At 39.7% G+C, this 21,480-nt stretch overlaps 1 protein-coding gene across 1 annotated transcript; it reads left to right on the top strand.

The window, feature by feature from the left end:
- Nucleotides 1-2,803: 2,803 nt before the first annotated feature.
- CCDC83 (coiled-coil domain containing 83) lies at nt 2,804-21,011 on the top strand (the record flags this gene model as incomplete). Its single annotated transcript, XM_082304518.1, has 10 exons — nt 2,804-2,889; nt 5,812-5,896; nt 7,896-8,064; nt 8,706-8,873; nt 11,629-11,720; nt 12,895-12,963; nt 15,466-15,587; nt 16,625-16,707; nt 18,821-18,993; nt 20,826-21,011. The coding sequence occupies 10 exons, from the start codon at nt 2,804-2,806 to the stop codon at nt 21,009-21,011; spliced, it is 1,233 nt and encodes a 410-aa protein (XP_082160644.1).
- Between the last annotated feature and the right edge of the window lie 469 nt (nt 21,012-21,480).

The following is a 21,480-nucleotide window of genomic DNA, read 5'->3' as shown; positions in this document are numbered from 1 at the left end:
GCAGAGTGCTGAGGTAATTATTGATGGGGACTGAGGGAGCGGAGGCTACTGGTAAGGCAGCTGCTGGAGGTACAGGGGTAATAGTGTGAGTGCAAGTGCTGGTGTGGATGGCACTGATGATCGTGGTTGAGCTCAGGTGAGCGGTGAGCCGCCATGCAGGTGGTCCCTGCGATAAGTGGCTGGAAAGTCACAGCAGTCGGATCGCAGTGTCTGGGATCTGCTCACTTCTTCTAAGGATGTAATGGCAGTGTAGTTATTGACTGAGAAAGTGCTGGTAGCGATAGTGGAGGTCTGTCAAGAGTTAGGCCTCACGATTGATTTGTTTGGGAGAAGAAATAAATTTTGCACTCTGCAAATGTTTTCCTGCTGGTTTAAAATCTGCAGTCAATTCTCAGTCCCCCTGAATATGTTCCTGTCTCTCTCGCGTATGTGTATTTTCTATGGTTTGCAAAATCCATCAAATCTGTAATTATAGTATGTTTTTTCACCTTGTTGTAAAGCTTGGAGGCTTTCTTGTTGCTTCCTGCACAGGAAGAATTTCATAAATCTATCACTGGAGCTCACCTGGGGCTGGAGTTCCAAAAAAAACCCCAAAACCTTTTCAAAGTACTGCTGCTCAAAATGTTTCAGTTTGTATCCCATTTTAAGCAGGGGATTTGATTATCCATTTAGTGGAAGGGACAGAAATAATTAAAAAAAAAATAGTTAGGGATTACTGCAGTGATCTTCCATTCCTGAGGAAAATCAGTAAAATAAATGCTCACGTGAAAGTGGAATCAGTACCACCCCAGTTAATTCTGCACTGAAGAAGGATGACAGATTCTCTTCTATGCTTAAAAAAATGTATCCTATACTTGTGCATTTAGGCTGGAAATTTCAAGGGGGTCTAGGGGAGCTAAGTACCTAACTTCCTCTCTCAGTGAGATTTTTTTCTTAATTCACTTGGTCTTTTTTTTTAAATCTCAATCTTACAATAGTCGTGTGTTTAGGATTTTTTAAAGTTTCATGAAAAATATTGTATTCAATAAACTGAAGCTTAACTTGAATTGGTATCTGCAAAGGTTGTGTGTGAATATTAAGGACTTAATATGGCTTCAGACTCAAGTGGATGCTCGGTACAATTTTTTCTTGGTGGTAAATGTGAGTGAGGTTTACTGCAGTCATGGGGTGATACTGTGACACAGGCGTGATTGTATTGCAGTTACACAGTAGAAATATTCTAGTAATGATGTGTAGCAACCATTAAAACTTTGATCTGGGACACTTGAGAAGTTCAGGACATTGCTGGTGGGAGTCAGAATTTTCCCATTTTCTGTGAATAGAATTAGCTGTGTCTGCAACATAAATCATCAGGTGGTGCAAAGACGGTGATTGACAGCTCTAGACAATTCTCCTTATGAGTGTGAACTTTTCTTCAGCAGCAGAACAGACAAAATCTGCACAAGCAGGTTTCCAACAGAGTGGGAGTAAAATTCTTCTGGATAAAACACTATGAAAAAAATATTCCAAGGTCTAAAGAGCTGCGTGGGGACATAGACTCCAAGGTATGTTTACCCTTTCTTTCACTTACCTTGTAGAGCTGCCACACAGTGAACATTCCTTTTACATGCCTTTCTGCAATATACAGCACACTGCCTGCCCTCAGCACCCTCACTTGTTTCATCAGCAGGCATCAACTACTCATTTAGGGTAGAAAGTTATTTTGTATACAGAAAGCTGACATTGCCTTGCTTCAGGGTATGGTGAGTGCAGCAAGAAGGCATGCGCCAACACATGGATTAGAGTGCATCTGTCGATAGTTGGTTTAACTTCATTCCCTTGATTTTACATTGATTTGACAGGCTTGCTATGTGGCTTGCCACTGTTTTGTTTTGGTTTTTTTTTCCTGTTTCTTTGTGCTCGTTTTAATAGGCAAAGTACCCAGCCTGCTGTATTTAGTCACAGAACAAGTTGGTATCAGTTTTAGCTATTAGAGTGCTAATTGTTAGAATTCAGAACTTGAATTCAGAAAAGCAGTTTAATATGAAAACAGATTATATACAATGTTTCTACTAATTCGGTAATGAAGCCTCCTATGTTATATGAACTAATCTCGTTTTGGCGTTTGCTTATGTGACCGTTAAAAGTGAGGAATCTTCATAAGGGCCCTTTTCTTGCGACTTTTTTATTTTATGTAATATATGCTACCAGTTCCATTACAGAACTGTTCATTGTCAGTTGAATTCTGAGGTTGGTAGTTGTGACAACACGCCCAGGGAATACTGCTGACATGCATATCCCTTCAGAGAGTGGTTTTGTTCTAGCTCTGACAATGAAAACTGATATCAGAGTTGCAGTGAAAGGCAAATATTCATAGTGCTAGGAGAACAGAAGGAGAGGCAAAGAGATGCATATTAACAAGTGGACTGGATAAAACAGGCCTGATAAAGAAACAGAGACAAAGGACTGGAGAAGAAACAACTGCTTGTTTGATTTGCCAGAACGTAAAACACAGCCCACAGCAAGGGATGCAGTAAGTAGCTAGTGATAGAGGCCGCTGTTCACAAACATATCTTACACAGGACAACAGTTCAGGGTGTCCCAAAAACATGGGCCCGAGTGCTGCCCTGGGCAGGATTATTGTTGTCAACAAAACATCTTGTTTTGTGTATTTCAGAACTGGTAAGAACTTGTCACAGGTGACAAAGGCTGGTGAACATTTGACGTTTTGCAAATCATTCCTTTCTCTTTTTTTTTTCTCTTGTTTTCTGCTTGCCCTTTCCTCCCTTTAGATCTAACTTCTAGCGCAAGTACAACAAAAAGCATGGAAGAGAAGAAGAAAGAGGAGAAACCAGAAGAACAACTTACAGAACCTGAGTCAGCTTTCCCAGAAGCCTTACTAGAATTTCAGTAGGTTTAATATATTTAACTTTGCACTCATATAGAATATGTGAATGGATAAAGCAGATAACAAAGACACCTTATCCAATTCAGAGCCTGAGCCAATTGACTCTGACAGTTGTGTACTGTTCTTTTGTGTTCTTGTTTTGGGTTTTCAAGGCTATTTCGGAAACACACACTTTTTAAACTATACCTGTAAGAAAGCATTGAAGTGAGTCAGAAGTAGTTTTATGCTGTTAGGCTATAACTTGGGAAAAAGAGTTTTATTAAAAACAAAACAACCCCACATTTTTGTCTGTTGGTAGCAAGCTTTTGATCAGCATACTCTGAAGTTGCAAGGTCGCATTTGATTGTATTTCTTAGGATTCCTTGGTGTTCAGAGAGGCATGTAGTCACTAGCCAGAACCTCAAGACCTACAGTTTGCTTCCTTGTAGCAGCTGAGAGCGGAGCACAAAGGAAAGTGTTTTATTTTTAAAATAATGGAGGGATAACTTAAAGGTCTCTTAAAATCAAGCAGAGAAAAATAAAAGCGAAGAGGGGAATATCTGAAGTTATTGCAAAATAGTCCGATTTTTTTGATCTCCAGTCTCTTGAGTAGATGCTTAAAAGGAGAAAAATTAAACTCTGTGACTTTTATCAAAGAGACAGAAATTGAAAGGGAAAGACCTCAACAGCATCCAATATTCAACAATTATCAGTGTTTAGGGAGCAAGGAGTAGTGCCTTGGTGTAGAAATGAAAAGCAGGGTAAGCAAACTGAAGAGCAACCACATATAGTTCTAGTGACATCTATAGCAGTTTACAGGTTTATGTGGGATTTTCTGTTTCATTTTATAAAGAACAGAGTACAAGTTTCCATAGTAAAACAGACTAGATTTAACTGAATCATACCACAAATAAACACCATCCAAAAAGTCAACAATCGAACCCCTCTATTTTGCTAAGAAATAAGCAAACTGTATTACTAGGCTGAGAAAAAAAATGCACCACTTTCTGATAAAATTACTGTTATGCATATTCAAATATCCAAACAAATGACTCATTTGTCTGAAGAGTCTTGCACTGAAATGGGTGCTGTACTGACACAGGATATTTAGTTTCTACAGCAACAGTAGGGGAAAAAGGGAAGAAAAGTATTTTTCTTTCTGTCTTTATCTTTCTCCCTCTCTCCACTTTCCCTCTTGCTCTCCCTTTCCCTCTCTCTCTTCACCTCTGTAATCTATAACTTCTCTGTACCACTTGATTGAACAAAGCAGCATAATCATACAAGTGAGTATCTGCCACGTTCCGCTTTAGGATTTATCAAGTGTGTAGTATTTATTTAACTTCCATTCCTGCTTTTACTTCTGTATATTGAAGAATGGTTGCTGTTCATAGCGAGTTTGTTATTTTGCATTTTCAGTACAGTTTTCTGTTTCAGAATTGGTTAGGAACAACAATCCCGTGAATTACTTGCCCTAGTAACATCCTATAGATCACTGACGAAATTGTCATGGTACTGGAGAGGAGTGTTTTTTTCTAGATGATTAAATGATCTAGATGAAACCTAGTATACAGTTGAGAAAAATAGTATCAAAGGAACCATCAGTCTAGCTGTTTTGTAGCTTTAATCTGACAAATACCATAGAAAAATAATCTAAAGAGGGGAAGTTCCAATATATAGCAGACAAAATAGCAAATTCTACTTATATAAATTTTTGACATTAACAAAGTGACAGATATAGACTGCCACTTCATGGAAGATCTTAAAGCAGCAGAAATTAAGATCAGTATTCAAAATACAGAAATGGTTTTAAATGGCAGGTAATTTAGGAGGTCACGCTGTGTGGCCAAGCTGTCACCTCTGTCTAATAAGTGATGTATTTTTGCTGTAGCCATCACCACCATACCTCCATATCTCTGTTCTGGTCTCTCTAACTAATACCCTTCTACTTAATGGAAGACCTGAAGCATACCTTGGAGCACACTGACACCAGAGGATGCAAAACTAGTAACCTGCAGTTTGCATGACTGAGTGATCCAAACTTAGCCAGGAAAAAATGATCTTCTTTTAAAACAACTTAATATAATAGGGAGGGGCAAAAAAAAAAAAAACCCAAACCAAAAACTCAGGGAACAATAGCTGTTGAAACAGTAAAAGATATTGTGATAATTGTAATACTTGCCTCTATTGTGCCGTATGGTGAATGAATTCCGGGAACAGAGAGGAAGATTACAGAGAATTTTGCAAATAGACACCATTTGCAATCCAGTGTTTCTCATTCTAGAAGAGAGAACACCAGAAAAAAATACTTATTTTACAGCTGTGGCAAAGAAGACGACAAGTAGTCTATGAAAATTGTGAAAGCAGTGAGCTAGTTCTTTGACAAAAATGTATAAACATACTTAGAGGATACTACTCGGGCTGCAGTCCCTATTCCTGTAGCGCTTCTTAAAGGCTAACAAGTTCTTTGTGTACAAATGCAGTTTATGAAGCTCAGCACATTTTCAGAAGCATCAAATCCCATTTAATTCTCCAGTTTGGGATTCACCTACGTCTGAGTGAGTTGCCTAGGGTTCCTCCATAGTGAGTGGTGAGTAATAAATATTTCTGGAGCACAAATAATCTTGTCCTAAAAGAGACCTGTGCAATAGGTCAGCTAAACCACATCCAGAAAGAATAAACCAGCTTAATCCTCTCTAGTGGTTAGGAAGGAACAGTATAATAAGGGAGTCTGTTTCTCAGATCCAAACGAACATGAAGGTCCAGCTGTATATGGGAAATCATTTCTTTATGTATAGTAAGCGGACAGTGGTATCTACTCAAACGAGTCAAGCAATATGACACAAAAATAAACACTTCAGTAGTATTTACATCTAATCTAGCTTAAATAACATTCCTCTGTCTTCTGTTTTTGTAAGACTGTCTCTTTCTTTACTCTTTCTCCACAGAATTGAGACAAAAGAAGCAGGAATTGATCGAGTTTTGTTTGATCTGAAACAAGTAGAAAAAAAGAACAAAGAATATCATGAAAGAGTAAGTGACCATGCATCCTTCTCTAACACATTTTATGTGTGGTTTTTTAGCTTACAGGTTCAATTTTAGTCTTTTAATCCTAATACTACATTCACTAAAACTAGTCATTGCAGTGAATTGCTTACAGTCAATGAAACTAGAGTTAGTGAGTCACTTTATGTGCTAAAAGTTAAAGTGTTATCTGAATTAAATGTGACATAAAGCATAAATGTCCTAAATATAACCATGCAAAAAAGGAGCTGCAGGAGTAGAACGTGGCAGAGTAGGACACAGCAGTAAGGTAAAGTGAGTTCAGTGAAGGTATTTTCCAATGCACATGAGATCCTCTGTAACCGCCTAAGTATTTAGTCTTACTCTGCAGCAAACATAGGACAGCAAGACCCTTTCAGTAGGTAGCTTTACTGCAGTACATTCAGATGTGCCTTTTTAAACAATCCTGCAAATATTCCTCAATATTTCAGTGCACAAAGAATAAACGGTATTACCTTCATTTTTGTCAGTAGTATTAGCAGATCTAACCAAGTATTGAGATTTGCTGACCTTCTTTGGTTCACTTCTGAGGTAATGGAATTGCACAGGTTTCTATGAGAGTTTAGTTTTCTTGCAAACTTATTTACAATGAAAACTGAACAAAGAAGAAAGAGCATCACACAATTGCCTAGGTGCAATTTTTAGCACTGCTTGATGAAGACTCGCTTTCTTTTATATGAAGAGTTGTGTTGGATCATTTTTAGAACAAGGTTGTGTAGCTACTGATCGCACCTGAGTGACACTTTAAAGACCATATATATGAACTGTATATAAAGAACTGTATATAAGGAATCGTAATATAGCATCTGATGACTGAGAGCAGTGAACTTGGAAAGTGGATATATATACAGTCACCTAATGAATTCAAATCGCTCAAAAATCCTTAAACTGGATTGTGATTAAACAATGCCGCAGCCTGCGCTTGCTATAGCAGTTAAACATTGAGACAAACAATGTCTCTTTGTCCTGCCCGTGCCTGATACTTGCCCTGCTCTTATAAGTATCCATCTGTTTAGCTTTCCTTGGTGTTCCTTTCAGTCTTGAAGCCTGGATGGTCTTTCATTTGTGGCCTTAACTATCAGTGGAAGTGGCATTTGGCTCTTCTCTCTGCAGACATCCGAAGTCTCTTAACGGTTGTTTCCCCAATTTGCTGCTAGTTCATGGTCTCTCAAGGACTCCTTCATGTTTTAGACCGTGCAAGGTACTTCAGGGCCTGCTTGAAGTGCTATTTGTTTAATTTACCCATGTTTTGACAGTTCTTTGAGCTCCATTCTTTGTGTCCTGCCTAATGTTTCCAAGTGGTTTAGAGTTAATCCTTCTAGAAATGAGGAATGCTTGAGACTCTCTCTACTGCATAGTTACTGTTACAGTTTGGCTGGTATGGCTACTTGCTCCGGTATGGTATCCTTTGGGAGCAAACATATGCAGTCATTCATTTCAAATAACTTGAGTGTCACTTGAGAGGGTCATGGCAAGGGGTAATAATCACAGTTGTGGAGTCAGTAGGTATAAGTAATTCCAGCTCTGACAGGGCTCTCTGGTGTGGCTATATGCAAGTGACCTGATTGATTGTCTGACGACATTTCTACATGAAAGTGGTACCTTGTCATGAAGAATGTTGACGTGAAGTAAATAACTCCTACAAATAAATATTGTTATTAAATTGACCCACAGGGAGCTTTTTTTCCAGGCAATGGAGGACTATTGATGTGCTGCACCAAGTACAGCAGTCATTTGTCTCTCATTTCCTTGTAATGGTCTTGAAGTTACTGAGAAACTTCTGAGACTTACAAATTCTCCCTTCCGCTCCATCCTTTTTGAATATGAAGAACAGGTGTTTAGCTGAGTGTTTTTGCAGTACATCCTGGCACTAGGTCAGATTTTACTTTTCTTCATTACTTAAGTTTGTCACTTTGCAAACTAATTTGAAAATGTTTTAAAACATGCCTTTTCTTCTGTTCTTTCATAGAATGACCTTCTGAAGGAAGAACAGCAGGCACACATCAGGCGCATACTAGCACAAATAGAAGAAGTGGAGAAAGAGCAAGACAAAAAGGAGGTTGTAACTAGGGGTGATGTGGAAGAGTCACTGAAAGCAAAATGGCAGTATGTTAAGGACAAAGAACAACTTCTGAAAGGTATGTTGTGAGTTGTGCAAGTGTGGTTTGTAGTTTACACAGTTGGGATTGAGTACTTTATTTTTTGCATTTTAAATAGAGATTCAACTTCCTTGCTGCATGAAAAGCATAAAGCTTTTCCTCCGCAAAATTAAGCTCTCTCAACGTGGTATGAGATTGTGGAGGGCTTATAAGTAAATCTGTTCCTTCCAAGTGATGTATATTACAGTGCAAGTACCGACGCTTCATTTTTTCTATAAAGTTGAAACTCATGAAAGCCCTATGCACTGGCTCCACTGGAAGATTAACAAAAAATTATTGATGGCAGCAAAAATGACCAGTTTTGATTGTTGAAAGTTCTGGCTGCCATCCCTGAGATTCTCAGTGGGAAACACATGTGTCTTTGGTTACAACATTTCAGTGAGAACTGTTCTCTCCCTGTGGCAGAATAAGATCAAGCTGTTTTCAGCAATGATGGTGGCCCTTGACACTATGTGAGGCCATCATGTTGTAATGTATTGTAGTGTAGAAGAATCACCCTTCTTTCTCCAATCCCAGTGAAAGCGCCTTTATTAAAGAATGTGATGAAGTCATAAGAATTATGAACTATCAGTTTGAGAAATTGGTCATGTACTTGTTTTCTGATGTTCTTATTTTAATAGATCTGCGCTCCCAAATTGAAGAAACTGGCCAAAGACTTTCAGTAAAGCAGAGTGAGAGGGATTATTGGTTGGAGTACAAAAATGTAGGCAGTAAAATACAGGCCAACAAGATTATGAATCTGGAAAAAGACATCAAGGAAGTCAAAGATGACCTTCACAGGGCTACAGGTCAGTTTACAGCTAGTGTAATGCAAGTCCTACAACTTCTTTCTGTATTACTTCTGGGAATTAATTAAATTATAAAATTAGTTTAATGTCAAGTTATAGTAACGTGTATCAACTTTTCCAAGACAGTGCACCCAAACTAGGCTGCATAATCCTATAAAACGGAAGAACTCTATCTCCACGGAAGTCCCTTTATTAGAGAGTCTTTTGAAGTTGCAGAAATTATGAACACTTAAAGAAACTGATAACCTTGTCTTCTGATGATTTTCTTGTAAAATATAGGCAACCCATATTTTAAAAATGTTACTGTGAAGGACAGCAGTTTTCTAAAAATAAGTCTACGTGTATTTAGGTCGCCTACACACAGGTCTCCCTTAGGAGTTGTACTTGACAATGTTGACTCCGCTCTTGTTGCTTCTCATCGTGCTACAAGCACTTCACATGTTGAAAACTCCTTTGACAGGAAAGTAGTATGAGCTCATTCTTGGAACAGTCTTTTGAATTGAGCATACTGGTTTAAATGCAGGACTAGAGGGACATGTTTAGCTAGGGGGCTGAACTTTGCCTCCTAGTTGCGTAGTCTGGTGTATGAGGCCCTGCAAAATTGCCAGCACAGACATATACAAATACTGGGAACTGTTTTGATACTGACACAGCAGTGGAATTAATTTGAGAGCTTATGTACTCTGATGCTGAGTGCTTTACAAAGATTTCTTTACGACTGCATTATTTTAAAATCATTTAAATATTTTGCTGTTACATAACCCATGCTTCTGACAGGAGAAGGATATCCTGGTTTTCTTCCTTTATGTCCCTCTCAGTATGCATGGCCATAGCCAAGCAGCTGGTAGTAACAGGCAGTGACACTGCTCTAAGGGTCTCTGTATATTCTGTGCCAACCATTACCAGGCATCAACTACTGTGGATAAGAGCCAGCTAGCTATCTTTTTGTCTCTTGAGACATATTTTATCACAATTAAGATCTGCACTGTGTTTTCTGCGTTGCCAGATAGCTTGTCAGATATCCATCTCTGTATTCAGGAGAGGCTGAAATTTTTCATTATGCATTTTCTGTGTTCTTAGTCAATTTAAAATATTGCTATACAGCTGCTGAAATATGAAATGAAAAAGAGAATGGGCTTTTATACAGAATGAGCCAGTAGGAACATTCAGTCTGACCTCTGGCATGTCACAGGGTACAGAGCCAAAAATTTGCAGTCGAACGGAAGTGTATTTGCAGAAAGACTGTTACAGAGGTGCATGTAGCAGTTGCCTAATTAATGTACTGCAAAATGATGCTGCCAGTACTACATGTTAGCATACTATTCTACTCAACTTCCTAAAATCAAACTTATGAAGTGGCTAGGCAGTACAGTCTTCTAGCCTACAACAACAACAAAAAAAATCTAACATGCTTCCAGAGTGATGCTGCAGCAAATTGGGCTTGTTCGCTCCTCGAATGTGTAACGGGCTTCGGGAATAAACATAGGCGAAGAGATTTCTGTCTCTGTAGGTACCACTGAAGGGCTTGACGCTGGCACAGTTAGTGTAATCTGGAGATGACATTTTAAACAAAATTGCTGGAGGGGAGAGGAAGCAAAAGAGAGCCATGCACTTACATGAGGCCTGGGGAAAACAGTGCTGCAATGAGAGCTAGGGAAAATAGCCTCCTTAGAAACAGCGAAGTATGTCTGAACAGTTCCTCCTTTTCTTCATTCTCCCAGTACAACTCAGGTTGTTTAGCTGTCTGAAAGAATGAAAAGATGAAATAATTATAGTATGTAAGTACTTCCATTTCATTCTGCCAAGTCTAGATGGTGCATTGGTTAAGGCAGGCCAGCTTCCACAGTGTTAAATTAAGAACTAATGCACAACTAATGCACCTTTCATATTTGACTGCCTTTGACTCCGCAGTGGGTCCATGACCAGGTACTCATTTACAGCCAGATCAGCAACAGGCTGTCTGCAACACAAGTGCAGAGCTAGGCTGAATTTCAAGCCTCTGGAACAAGTATGAAGTGCCTTCCTTCAAAGAAAATTATTACAATCTATCATCTCATTCATTCCTTCAAAAGGAGAAAATACCAGGCAGCAGTGGACTATTTAGAATAGCACAAAAACAGCTGAAGGGGAAGGATGAAATAATTAAATAGCAAGTGACTAGAACTTGAAGCCAAACAAATTCAGTTAGGCATAAGACACACTTTCTGAATAATGACGACAAGTAATGATGAAAGCAAGTCATTGAGGCAATTGCCTCATTCTTCATTTTGTCCTCTTGTCAAATTAGAACCCCCTGGAAGGCTTAGATAAGTCAGAATTAGGCTCTGTATAATAACTGCCTGAAAAAAATGTCATGTGCATGAGATGATCCAATATGCTGCTATACCTAAAAAATAAGTTTTCTAAGCAAATCTCTCACATGACTCCAGGAGCTCTGCTATTGATAGAGATAAAATTTAGTGTTAAGATACCAATATTTTAGCAGAGAATTGCTCGGTTTGCTAGCTGTTGTAGCTGCCAACAGAAATGTGTAAGCCACTTTAGATATCTAGTTTTGTAGTTAACCCTACTGTCCTTTGGGTTTAGGAGGACAACTTCTATGGAGAAGGACGTTTGAATCCTTTTCTGCGGAGCATCTATGCATGTGATGCTGGCTGATAAGTTCCAGTTTAGGAACAACATGCCAATTATCTGTTTGTTGTAAGGAGAGATTTATGTCAGATAATGATTTCTGATTTTCTTTTTTGTTTTGAAGAACATTATAGAAATGCTTTGGAAGCTGTGAAAGAAGAAAATGACAGAGTGGTTGAGAAACACATGAAGTTAAGTAAGGAACAGGCCCCTGAGGTATTCTTTCTGCGTTTTTTGAAAGTGCTAACTGCATCATAGTTAAGATTCATGTACTCTGCATTAATCATTATTTTAACTCGAATTAAGACTTGAAACTTTTCTAATAAATTGAGAGTAAAATAAACTGTACATCTTTTTACTAAACATGGCATTGGTTATTGCTAGATACACATGTACTTTTTTTTTTTTTACATCAGACTAACAATGAGTAGATGTGAGGGCATTTTACAAACGAGGTATGGGAAACTGGGCCACCATGCACTGATACGACTTGTTCAAGAACATGCCACTTTTACTGTGACCTTGATTTTGACATTTGCATAGACTTCAAAACAATAACACACTAAGAGATTGTCTGCATGGAAATATACATCAATTTGACCAAAAAAATGTTATTTTGTACTTGTAAAGTACAGCATTTTTAAAATGCCAAAATAGTGCAGCCTACAGTAAAATTTAGGCTTATTGATATACAGATTTTTTTGTTATCTCTGCCACCTCTGATTTGCAAACGTGATTTACAAAGTATTTGTGGTGACGACTTCTTACACTCACAAAATGCAAAGCATACTTCAGTACAAAGCACTGGCTGGGCCCATTAGGTGTTTAAATTCCTTGACTTCAGTGCTGGGATTTTCAGTCATACGAGAACATAATCCAAAGGACTGTGGTTATGGTGATCTACAGGGGCATCTTCCCTCCCAGTTGTTCCTTTCCTCTTACTGACATCAGTAACTAAATTGTAGCCTCGTCTCGTTAGCATAGATCATGTTGAAGTCACTTGTCATAGATCAGTACTGCCTCATTTGTGATTTTGCTTGGATTTTTTAGTAGCTAAAGGTTTGATTTCCTGAAAACAGGAAGATTTGAGCAGTAGTGGGAATATAGCAGAACCTGTTAGGCAAAAAGAAAATGTCTTATTTTAATATGGGAAATTATAAAATATTGGTAAATTGCTTGACATATGAACTGCACTAGGCAGGATAATGGCGAAGAAACAGCTGGCCATGTGGACTAAATCCCCTTGTAATCCCTCAGGGGATGCTACAGTCTGTTGTGTGGATGTTCCTTAATTATTTCCTGCTAAACAGCAGAAGGTTCTTCTTTATAGTGTGCAGCACTGTCAAAGTCCTGCTTTCAGATGAGATCATCTTAAATTGTGTTTTCCCAGAAAGCTGTAAGATACTTAGACAAAAACTGTCGCAGAGAAATTGAAGAGAACGAATGGCTAAAAGAAGAGGTAAGAGGATCACTTGCGTAGTTTATCACGGTAGTTCAGGTTTGAAATACCATGGCTTACAGTCATAACTGTTTCCAGTGAGGGGCCTCTGAAGACTTCCACAGAAAAGGAGAGCAATTTTCCTGTAATTAATCTGTAATCCTGAGTAGCAAACAGTGTGTGTGGTGAAAAAAGGTAAAAGGTGAACATCTGCTTTCACAAATGAAGGACCGCTTTTCCCGCCCAAGCAGTTATATGAAGGACTACAACATTCCATACAATTAAGTATATTTGTATCTATGGAGACTGGAGAGCGGGATACTATGCAGTGTAAAGGCTCGACCATATAAGTATCTATCATCTGAAGAGTGTAGTTTTGAATTGCATCGAAGTTCTAGTGCTGCTGTATTGAAAGAAAATGGATATGGATGTTGGAAACATTTTTGGAGAAAGCTTTAAATGGGAGATAATAAAGAAACCCTGGAGATCAGTACACTGAAGAGAGGAAAATCAAAATCATATATAGTTGTAATTGATTACTTGATAGCTTTTATACTGTCCTTTAATGGCATTTTAGAGCTATGTATTAGATAGTTGTAACTTTTCTTGTCAAGAAAAAAGTTTTTTGTGAGCCGAAGTTAGGAAACTGATTTTTCCATGGTGGAAGTTTGATTGTGTTTGTTCCGATCAGTACAGGTTCTTTGTTGCAGTCAAATCTAAGCAAGAGATTGGAGAGAGGAAATATCCTTCCCCTCCTTTACAACCTCACAGTTTAGAACTGAGCAAAACTTTTTGCAAAAGTAATAAATGAACTTATTATTTTTCAGTGCTACATCAACAAACCTGGCAGAGGTTTCTCCCTTTTACTTACTAGTTTAAGATACTTGCCATATGCAGGGATAGGGCTTTCCTTCTTCCCCTTAATGAGCTCTGAGCCTACATCTTTAACTTTCCGGGGAGGGTGTCCAAACCACAGCTTCTGAGGCAACGAGGTGGGGGTCAATAGGAAAGAATTAATGTTTTAATCTGTATAAACAAACAGGAGCTCGAATCTATACATCCTGTCACTGAATGAGTAGGAATTCCATTCCCATCTCCCTGTCTCACTGAACACCTATGAATTTTACACACATTAGGCAGTGTCAATGAGGGAGATCCATTTTGGAGGGCCTGACAGGCCCTCACCTCAGAGTTGAGGGATTTGGGTTTTTCTTCTCTCAACTAGAAGTTTCCTGTGTTATGAATTAGTTTCCTATGTTACTAGTTTCCCATGTTATGAATTAGTGCTTTGAATTATTGTGGAAAACAGAACTATTATCACTAACTTCTCCAGTCCTCTGAATTGACTCATTCATTTTCCCTGCTTTTCTTATACAGATGAAATATTTTCTTTCAGGCTGATGTTTATATATCTGTCAGCTAAAAGATTCTTCCAGTATTTTCTTTTGGCAAGTTAAACCAAAAATTTCAGTTTTGTCCCGGTTCAAAATTTATCATTTTTTCAGTTTGACCACTGAACTGAAAAATGACTTACCAAAACAGGCCTAAAATAGTTACCTCCAAATGTGAACAGATTTGGAGACTTCAGTCACATTTTTCCATGGTTACTGTGTCACACCAAGATGGTACAAAGGTGCATCACCTCATCGTGCCAAGCCACATCCTGTTACTGGTTAATGTCCTGTCATTTTCACCTTTTTTAATCCCTGGGAGAAACGGGAACTAGTTTTTAACTACAAATTTGGATGACTATAGCTGGGTTAATTTGGCTTTGGTGAGAACAGATGCATTCAGATCACTAGGTACTGTTTTTAAACAGCACGTGCACATGGCAAAGATTTCTGGGAAGGTATCTGTCCCATAGTACATTCCACTTCCCAGTGAAGGGGCAAGAACTTGCTTGTACTTTGGGAAAAGTGAGAGGAATTGTGGGAACCGAAGAACTGGTATCCTTTGGTTAATGTAACTTCATGGCAATATGGAAAAGAAACAGTCCAAAAGAAAGCAGAACCTGGGGTTCAGCCAATGTCATGGCTAACTTGGACTGAAAGCCTCACTAGTTCTGGGTAAGAAGGTTTTGTGTTTAGGCAGGAATTAGAAAAGCAACACTTGCTGAGGAAGAGCCTGAATTTAACTCTACAAAGAAGATTTTTCTCTCTCAAAGCATTGATGTGAAAGCAAAAAAAAAAAAAAAAAAGAAATCCAGAGCTTCTGTTTACCAGCCCTGTTTGGCTACATGAGAAGGTTCTGCTGTCAGGGTTGCATAGCCCAGATGTGTGGCTGTGACTGACAGAGCTGTGCCAGTAAAGGGTTCTAATAAAGATGCGAAAGAAGCAGAGAGGCCTTCCCTTTGCCTGAAAACGTGTCACTGTTTCTCCTCCAAATGCGCAGTCTTGCTAGTACAACTGCATTCTTTCTAAGTATGTGCTATTAAGATAGATAGTTACTATGAAAGCTTTCCAAAATGGGTATGGTCTTTCCAAGATGATCCTTTTTTTTTTTTTTTTTTTTAATTGTCAAAAGGTTAAGGTGTACCAAAAGGAAGTAAGTGACTTGAAAGCCTCTATTGAGCTCCTGGAGGAAGAAAATATCTGTTTAGTGACAAAACTGATTGATAGCAGACTTCAGAATCTGAGAGTACCCAGGTAAAATGATGCCTCTGCAGACTCAAAAGTGACTGATTTTTTTTAAAAGATGCCTTCTGCCTCTGGAGCTATTTGGACTCTCCCACAACAAAGCCAAGGTTGTTTCCTAGTTGAGGGGAGGCAGGATTTGACTGAGTATGTGTGGGACTTATATCTCTGAAGGATGACAGTGACATTGTAGCCTCCTAAATACCAAAATTCAGGGAAGAAACAGGGTTCTTTAATAATCTATTAAGACCTAGCAACACTCACTTTCTTTTAGTGGGGATACCATTGGGGCTTGGAAATAGTTTCTTTCTGTTGTAATTGTCCCAGACCCAGCTTCTCAGACCAAGTGCTGAGTAACAGATTTTTCCTTTGCTGTTGGCAAAATGTTTAAGGATGTGAAGATTAATATGCAGCTATATGGGGTTTTGCAACCTTAAGTGAAACAGGTGACCTGGTAGTGAGTAAGGAAGAGGTCTTGGGATAGGTCTGTCTGTAGAGGTGTCTGTAGTTTTAGTTTCTTTTGTATTGAAATTATTTGACTTGTTCCCTAGAGAAAGATTAATTTAGTTGCAAAATGTCGACACTAATGGTATCAAAAGCACAGCCTAACAATGGGAATGATCCGTCTTCATTTTCCAGTTCCAGCTCAGTGATTTTAGCCATATTGCATAAAAAAGTTCCAAGTCTTCTGAAGTGACCATTTTTCTCTCCTCTCCTTTACAAACTTTGGACTGCTTTTAAGCGAGAGCTGCCAGCTGTGGTCTGAATCTTGGACTGACTGGAGACTATACATTTGTTTTCTTTTAGTCTCCTGGACACAGTTGAACTTAGGCACTAAGAATAAAAAAGAGCAGTGTATTAGCCACTAAGCTACCTGGCTGCCTCCATTGCATTTTTAAAACATTGCGCTATTCTGCATTTGTGGTTAAGCAGCAAAAGGCTTTCAGAAAGGGTGCCCTCCCCCCCACCCCAAAAGATTGCACGGGACAATTTAGAGAGAGAATTCAGACCTCTAATATGAGTTTCACTTTATTTTTTTTATTTCATAGGCATTTGTTTCTTACCCAGGCAGCTGGCTTGCAAGATGAATTTCCTAAGGATGAAATGAAAGTAGAGTATAGAGAGTATGCAGGTAATGCACATGCCAGCAGCTTATAAGAACTGATAAGTCACTGAGCATTTAAGTACTTTTTATTTCTTAAGCTTTTTATCGAACTGCCTGTTTTACATAGTGAACACTTAGTTTCCTACTTAATTGCAGCCACCACGGCAATGATAGACTGTAGTTTGCATTAAGAAGACAAAACCACAATCTACCTGTAATACAGTTTTAAAATTGAAATTGGGGTTTAGAATGTTGGATGTAATTACTCATATAGAGCTAGCCTGGAATATGGTTAATAGGATCGGCCATCTTTTATGAATCATAGAACCATAGAATGCTTTGGGATGGAAGGGACCTTTAAAGGCCATCCAGTCCATCCCCCCTGCAATGGGCAGGGACATCTACAGCCAGATCAGGTTGCTCAGAGCACCATCCAGCCTTGAATGTTTCCAGGGATGGGGCATCTCCCACCTCTCTGGGCAACCTGGGCCACGGTTTCACCACCCTCATCGTGAAAAATTTCTTCCTTATATCCAGTCTGAATCTCCCCTCTTTTAGTTTAAAACCATTACCCCTTGTCCTACCGCAACAGGCCCTGCTAAAAAGTCTCTCCCCATCTTTCTTATAAGCCCCCTTTAATTACTGGAAGGCTGCAATAAGGTCTCCCCGCAGCCTTCTCTTCTCCAGGCTGAACAACCCCAGCTCTCTCAGCCTTTCCTCATAGCAGAGGTGCTCCATCCCTCTGATCACTTTTGTGGCCTCCTCTGGATCCACTCCAACAGCTCCATGTCCTTCCTGTGCTGGGGACCCCAGAGCTGGACACAGGGCTCCAGGGGGGGTTCTCACCAGAGCGGAGCAGAGGGGCAGAATCCCCTCCCTCGCCCTGCTGCCCACGCTGCTTTTGATGCAGCCCAGGATACGGTTGGCTTTCTGGGAAGATATGATTCATACCTTAATCAGTTATTTACTGATCCATATCAACGTAACTTCATTATTATCATCTTGTCCCTGAGAGACAACTCTTGAACTCTACGCTGGCTTTCACTTGAAGTGTACATGCACTTTACAGTCATTCAGCTCATAGAGCTACACCAGAGTTAATTCTAAATGAATCCCTAGCGAGAGCAGGTGAAGCTGCGTGGATCTCAGCCTGACCTGAAAATCTTGGTAAGCGGTACCAAATCTCCATCTATTCTGGTAGGCGTGGCCAGGAAAAGGATATACCGTTAGGCAGGAAGGACCATGTGAGTGTGCTTATCCGTTTAGGGTGGTTTCTATAGGTTTCTTAGTATCACACGTTTTATTTTACATCTTTGTGTGAGTAAAAGAAGGGGGGGGGGACGACGACACAAAATTAAATCAAAGAGGTAAGTTGCAAGAATTGAAGCCACACGAGTCTGTTGATGTGAACAAGTTCTGATCACTGCCAGCCGCAGGTGGGCCTTTCTGGAACCATCAGGAACCAGCAAACATGTTGATTAAGACTTCTGAATTAGATATATGTTTATTTTGAACAGTTCAGCTCTATTAATTACCTTTGCTAGACCCTTACAATAGTTACTGGGAGGAGTAGGTTTTGCTCCAATAAGCTGAGGGTCAAGTCCCTGTCCCAGGCAAACATACAACTTGGTAGTCCATGTCCAGAATTCTCTATCATCCTGAGAATTGGTCAACTGCAAATGTGAGCTCTTCAGGGGAGTTATAAGTAGCGTAGCTGTGTTTCAGGAACTTGTGTATACGTACATATAGAGATACAGATATGGATATACAAGAAGTTTATAATTGTTTTTGCTGCCTTTCCTATTTTTTTAGCTATTCAGGTCTATATATGATTTAAGTTGAACTGATAAAAGCTCATTTTTTCCCCTGCCCCATCCCACAGACCCATTACTTCTAACTTCCAATCAATTTCAGTCCCTGATCTTGATCAGAAATTGAGAACAGAAATAAGCATAGAAAAATCAGTGAGCAAAATCAACATTTGGCTTGATTGCCAATTAAAAATCCTACCAAGCTGTTCTTTACATCACACTGGCCAAGCCACATTAAAGATTGCAGGCAATGCTCATACCAAGTACTAATTCTGATCTTCATAAAGCTTAACGATTGCATACACATCATTGTTCTTCTCTTTAAAAAGCAAAGACAGATGGAGATGAAAGCCTCAGATGTGCCACAGTCCCCTGTCAGAAAAAAAAGATTCAGTCTAAGACCGAGAATGAGAAGCCTCAAGACAGTGATGAGGAGCTGTGGGAAAAGTCACTCACTCCGACTCTTGATGGCTCGTTGCATGAAGATGAAAAAGATTTCCAGGTATGAGTTAAAGTGGGTCTTTCACTGACACAAACCTATTTCAGTCTGGAGCATGAGCTACTGCCAGGAGCGTTCTATTCCCAGTGGTACTACGGCAGAAAAAACTCCAATGTCTTTCACCTAGCGTACAGTTCAGATGCTTAATCGTAGGCATCTGGTGCTGTCTGAGATGGTTAGGACACTCCCTGTCCTTCAGATGCTGGGCCAAAAGAGCCCAGGTTCTGTCTCCTACAGGCCAGCCTCACGTGGATGGTTTGGATGCCCTAGGGCATTTCTGATAGCACAAGACACCTTGGTTTGGCAATTGAACGGTGTCCTAGGAATCAGCGTATGTGAGTGGCACGATGAAATTCCCCCCCGAAGGAATTCTGAATGTCACCAAGTGACAGTTTGCTGTGGTATTGCACAGATTCTTGTTTGCTTGGATGCTTTAGAACTTATGTTGCATAGTAGCATTCAAGGATCAACAAGTCATTTAATCCTTCAACGGAAGGCCAGGGTGAAGGTGTTCCTGGGTGAAAAATACAGGGGTTGAGAAAATAGAAAGGTACAGGTTATATGTAAATAGACAGAGTTTGTCTGGTTCTCAAAAGAGGTGGTGGCACCTGCTCCAGGAGGCCTTTGACCCTAGCTTGCGAAAAGATGTTTCCTGGGTGCCATTTAATACTACACTCTTGAGTTAGGAGGACTTGAATACATTTGTAAATAAACTAATTGCTCTCGGAAAATACATTACATCATCGATTTCTACTGCAAATTAAAGGAGATGATGCAGACATGGTGCAGACTGCAGGGCTTGCTGTGTAAAGATACTTCTCCATAATATTTCTTTACTACTGAATATTCTATTCAAACACACTTAATAATGGTTTAAAAAAAACAACAACACACCACCAACAATTCTTTTTCTAGAAATTTGGCATTAGTGTGATTAATACCCTGCAACTTGTGTTCAGAGGAATCATCCTGTTGCCTTGATCAGAGACTGACTTAGGGAGCGGCTGCGTCCTGAAGAGTCATTACATAGAAAAGCTAACAAAACATCTAACATCTAACAAAAAAAAATCCATCCAGGTGTTTGTTTCCTTGCAGTTGTTGCCTTGGGAGAGGAACACTAGCTTTACTTCTTTCTTCCTGCTGTAAGCGCTGCAGAGCCCACCCCGCTGAGGGACGTAGGTGCTGCTGACATGCTTGTACTTTATAACAACGAAGGTGTAATTGCAAACAGGGGAGTTGCATTAGCAATTATTATGAAAGCATTTATTAAATAGAGGTGATTCACGAGCTTGCAGTGCAGGGTTCCTTCTTCCCTCTCCCTGGCCTTGCCTGTATGGTCATGGTCCTGCCCCTAAGGAACCTGTAGTGCACATCATCCTTTTCTGTAGCTGATTCACTCGCTAACCCAGCAGAAAAGCTTGCCTTTTTAATCGTCCCGAGTTCGTTTTCTGTTGGGTTAGTCAACCAAATTGACTCAGAGGTTTGGAGAAGAGCAGAGCCAGCACAGACATGATGGAAGCGCATGGCTGGACTCAGATCTCTCCTTTGGCAGCAGTGAGCTGTTGGATTAGTTCAATTCTTCTCACAGAACTGAACTGGGGAGCAGAATTTGGTTTGCAGAGAAAGCGTTATTGGTGAAAACACACAGGAAAAGGGGCTGCAGCCTCCTACGATGAGCTGGCTTGTAAACTAAGCCCATTAACACTGACATTACCAAACATAGCAACCCCTGGGCAGCATCTTTACAGTTGCTCTTAAAAGGAAAGTTGCTGTTTTTTTGAAGAACGGCTGCTTTTCTATGGAATTGCAGATGAATAATATTCTTTCTTCTTAAGGAATACTTAAAACTGGGTCCTCTGGAGACAAAGCTAATGTGTGTGGTTGGAAGAGCCATGCCTATTCATAAACAGCCAGAAGAAATGCCAGGCGGAAGCCACGCGGAAGATGGCATTAGTGGTAAATCAGACAGGCACATCACAGCTCAGATGATCAAGGCCTTATCTAAAGAAAAGGTTGGTTAAAAATAGACAAGCTGCGCTGCTAACATAAGAAGATGTAACATTCTCAGTTCATTAAATATTTGCTCTGTTCTTCAAGGAGTGTGTGGCACTGGCCTTTGGGTGCCCGAATCACGATTTACACGTGTAAGTTCAAGGAGAGGAATGTCTGTGTGCAGATGGCTGATTGCAAGGTGGCTTTCCTTACCACTGTGACAACTCTCGTGCGCTTCTTGGGCTTCTCAGTCCAAGTAGCTGCACATATATCTAATAAAGGATCTGAGTTAAATTTCGGTTTTGTGGTCCTCGCTTGCAGTCTGTCAAATGTGGAATTCCCTCTTGGTCAGGCACGGAATGGGTAAATGCAGGCTGCCATAAAATGTAGACCTGTTATAAAATATTTAATACTCTGCTAAAGCAGAATCTAATTTGTCCAAGCATAATTCAACTATTGCTAGAAATGGAATGTTTGAATGCATTTTATCTGTTTTTT

Source organism: Platalea leucorodia (genome assembly GCF_965183815.1).
Source record: "Platalea leucorodia genome assembly, chromosome: 2".
NCBI classification, from domain to species: domain Eukaryota; kingdom Metazoa; phylum Chordata; class Aves; order Pelecaniformes; family Threskiornithidae; genus Platalea; species Platalea leucorodia.
The sequence above is the reverse complement of the archived record's forward strand: the minus strand, read 5'-3'. Positions and strand labels throughout refer to the sequence as shown.